This window comes from Arvicola amphibius, chromosome 1 (assembly GCF_903992535.2).
Source record: "Arvicola amphibius chromosome 1, mArvAmp1.2, whole genome shotgun sequence".
NCBI lineage: Eukaryota > Metazoa > Chordata > Mammalia > Rodentia > Cricetidae > Arvicola > Arvicola amphibius.
The window spans coordinates 109,686,378-109,690,673 of NC_052047.1; the positions used below are offsets into that span (position 1 = coordinate 109,686,378).

The following is a 4,296-nucleotide window of genomic DNA, read 5'->3' on the forward strand; positions in this document are numbered from 1 at the left end:
TTCTGTTAGAATGAAGTCACATCTTTATTACTGCAGTAACTAAGAGCCTTGGGTAGAAACTGGGCATCACAGTAACACAATTCTTTTGGGTTTTTTAATTCTTCTCTCATACATTACATTCCCACCAGTTTATCCTCCTGCCACTTCTCACTGTCTCCCCCACTTCCCTGAAATCCACTCTTTTTCCATTTCCCTTCAAAAATAGCAGGTCTCTCTCACACACATAATTTTGGAAGGAAATAGAATGGTGAGAAAGCATATATAGCAACGTATCAGTGAAGTGCATTTCAAGATGTAACTGAGGAAGGATTATGGTGTTCTCAGTTTGATGTGTTTGGTGCAGTATTTCTGCTGTGAAGGTGATTCTGAAGATGGGAAGCATTTTATTAGTAATATTAACTTGAGTGTAATAATCTAAATGGAGACACATTTATATATGACCCCAAATTAAAATAACTCAATGAATTGTTGCGTGTTTTGACAATTAAGGATTCAATACTGCATCCAACCTCCCCACCTGACCAAATCCTGCACATCAATCTCTAGGATTAATTGTGGTAATTCTTCCTGATCTTCCTTATAAAATAAACTTTTCATTAGCTGAAAGAAAACACAAGCTGATAGAATTTGTAATCAATAGATTTTACTGAAATGTATAATTATGTAGTTGGACTAACTACCATGAAGTGTGAATAAATTAAAATTCTTGCACCGAAAACTTCCTATTTAAAATACTTTTATTAAAAGTTTAAAGATGTGTATTATTTTATATGCAAGAGTATTTTTTCCACACATGTGTATGTGCATCACATGAGGTCAGAAGAAGACCTTTGAGCCCCTGGAAGAGGACTTACAGATGTGGTTTCTGGGAATGTAACCCAGGTCTTCTGAAAGAGCAATAAGGCACTTTTAACCCATAAGCCACATATTTGACTGAAATGGTTTAGAATTTTTTTATTCTGTGAATTTCACATTAATATTATAACATTTTAATTTTCATTGAGGTTTTACTATAGCTGTTTTAGCAGGTTTTTTTCTTTTCCAAATAATGATAACTAATTTATTGATGTTTATGCCGTCTTAGGACTGCTTCAAAACACTAGAATCTTGTGTTCATCACAATGATGTGACTAAACAGAGAAGGCATCGAACTCTAATAAAAATGCATCAAAGTACACATACAAAACAATTAATGAGTGATACTTAGCAAATCAGTTTAACATTTTCATTACTTCATGTCAGAAAAATAAACTTAACTTTGAAAACACATACTTCTTTTGAATTATTGCATTAAGAAAAGTAAGAGAAAATAATATTATTATTTAAACTGAGGCTTCTTTTTTATAATAGTATTCCTAGTTCTAAGAGAAAGGGCTGAGAGCAAGTGAAGATACAAAAGAAATTGATAACCTTTTATCAAATTGTCACCATTAAATTGAATTAAATAATAATCACAAAATTAATATATATGTAGTATTTCATCAGACCATTCTCAAAGCTTATTTGCAATTATTTATGATGTCACAGAATTTTTTATGAAAATGTACAGTTAAATACTGGTATCAAATTGCTTACTCATAATGTGTTAATGACATTTTAATTTACATTTGGAAGGAACAGACCTTGGAGAGAAATGTGGCAAATGCCTAATTTTTGATACAGGCCAGAAAGTCTGCCAAATTTCAGATACAACTAGCTGTGTAGATGCAGTATCCTTCCCTCAATACATATTACAGGAGGGGTGGTTGTAAAATAGGATGGATGAGAAGAAAGGTAGTGAGGTGTGTCTAGGATTTCAATGTGTCACGGAGCATGATGAGAATTCCAGAATGTTATAGAAAATGGATTTGGACCTTGGGAAACAGTTCTGCCTGTAATAGAAGGCTGGCAAAGCACTTTCAAGAGATATATGACATATCAGAGAATGAGGTACAATCTTCCTCATTTTATGCAAAGAAATAAAACCCTCAATTATGATAAAAAACCTTAGTAAGTGAATGTTGGGATAAAGACGACCTGGTTGAGTCTAGGGAATAGTCATATGCAACCTGGACTGTACAGAATGAGCATATTAAACAAGTGAACATTTTATTTTCCTCAGGGACAACTCACAAAGAAAATGAAGCCTGGAAACTACACAAAAGTGACAGAATTCATCCTTTTGGGATTAACAGATGATCCTATACTTTGTGTCATCTTCTTTGTGCTTTTTCTTGTAATATACATTGTCACTTTAGTAGGAAATATCAGCATAATTAATTTAGTAAGAAATTGTCCTCAACTCCATACCCCCATGTACCTGTTCCTTAGCCATCTGGCTTTTGTTGACATTGGCTACTCCACATCAGTTACACCTATAATGCTCATAGGATTTATTGTGCATGAAACAGCCCTTCCTGTACATGGCTGTGAAGCCCAACTCTGTTCTGTTGTGACTTTTGGGACCGCTGAGTGCTTCCTGCTGGCTGCCATGGCCTATGATCGATATGTAGCTATCTGCTCACCCCTACTCTACTCTACACATATGTCTCCCCAGATCTGTTTTCTCTTAGTTGGAGCTTCCTATGTGGGTGGCTGTGTGAATGCTTGGACATTTACAGGTTGCTTGTTAAGTATATCTTTCTGTGGAGCAAATCAGGTAGATCACTTCTTCTGTGACTTCTCCCCTTTGTTGAAACTTTCCTGTTCAGATGTCTCTATTATTGGAATAATTCCCTCCATCTCGGCTGGATCCATCATTGTAGTGACAGTGTTTGTCATAGCCATCTCCTACATATACATCCTCATCACCATCCTGAAGATGCGCTCCACTGAGGGCCGCCACAAGGCTTTCTCCACCTGCACCTCCCACCTCACTGCAGTCACTCTCTACTATGGGACCATCACCTTCATTTATGTGATGCCTAAGTCTAGTTACTCAACTAAGCAAAACAGGGTGGTATCTCTGTTCTACACAGTGGTGATCCCCATGTTGAACCCCCTCATCTACAGTTTAAGGAACAGAGATGTAAAGGAGGCCCTGAGGAAGGCGACTGTAAGAATATATTCATAGAATCTGTTCATTGAAGAAACATACATATTTCATTTATACATGTCACTCTCAGCATCCATTACAGGATGCTTAAATTAACATCTTGTTTTTATTTTCTAAATCTCACTTTTAATCTTTGCTCATTTAGAGGCTACCTTAAGGTCTTTATTTTTTTGTATTAAGTATGGAATTCCTGCAGATGTCAATAAATTTTCCTTTTCAAAATTCATGTAACAAACAACAGTTTGTCTTTGTTGTGTGCTGTATTGCTCTAAATTTATTCTACATACAAAAACTATAACCTAGTGAAATGACATCATTAGTTTTATTTTACAAATAACTCATCTAAGGAGGTAGTTAGATTATCACACTTAGGTACATAAGTAGTTATTAGATTAACATTGAGAACCTGCTTCTAAAATCTCTACTTCTACAATTAATTTTTACAATAAGTCTGCTGACCTGGCATTAAAATCTTCCCCTAATTCACAGATGTGAAATATCAGTGAGAAACTGGTCTGCAAGAGATCAATTAGTTTATCCGAATCAGTGTGTATTCAAGGCTGTTGATTCTATCTTTCATCAACTGTATTTATACTCTCTCTCCACATTCAGTAGTGACCTGGACACTGAAAATGATGTGAGGGACTGGATCAATGATACACTGCACCAGTCTTTTGGAGAAACCATGTACAGAGATAGTCTATGTTATACCAACACTGGAGGAAGGGTAAATCTTGGAAAACTCGACTTATTCCCATTATAAATTCATTTTTGTTTAGATTATTGGATATTGACATTGTGATCAAATGCCTTTCCACAGTCTTATTTTTGGGCCTAGAACTGTAAAGCAGAACTTTAGGGCAAAAGAGGGACATTTTGTCACAGACCATATTGCATACTTTTTCCTTGTGGAAAAGACCATATTTTGTAAATGTATGATTTTATTAGGAAAGAGTGGGACAAATTTAATATAATATGGGACTTCAAATTAAATGCTATAAAAATTGATTACAGCACCAGAAAGGCAGATTCAGACTCCAACTATTATTCTTCGGTGTGATAGGATAAAAGATATTGGGCTTGGAAATACTTTGAAGAATCCAGTCAAACGGAAATTATTCATATTTCACTACTGAGTGAAACCCTACAGTATATTTCAGTGAAAGATTCTAAGCAAGACTGAAACGAAACAAGGTAAATTAAATGCAGAAAAATGAGGTACTGCATAGGAATTTCATGTTTTCATTTCTTATAGTTTATTA

The 4,296-nt window shown here is 35.1% G+C and overlaps 1 protein-coding gene across 1 annotated transcript; it reads left to right on the forward strand.

The window, feature by feature from the left end:
* Window positions 1–2,119: 2,119 nt before the first annotated feature.
* On the forward strand, window positions 2,120–3,052 carry LOC119818886 (olfactory receptor 491). The gene has a single exon (XM_038336728.1). It carries the CDS (start codon window positions 2,120–2,122, stop codon window positions 3,050–3,052), a length of 933 nt encoding a protein of 310 aa, XP_038192656.1.
* The last annotated feature ends 1,244 nt before the right edge of the window (window positions 3,053–4,296 follow it).

Excerpts from the sequence above, each read along its gene's own strand:
- LOC119818886 (XM_038336728.1), top strand. The coding sequence starts at position 2,120 with ATGAAGCCTGGAAACTACACAAAAGTGACAGAATTCATCCTTTTGGGA.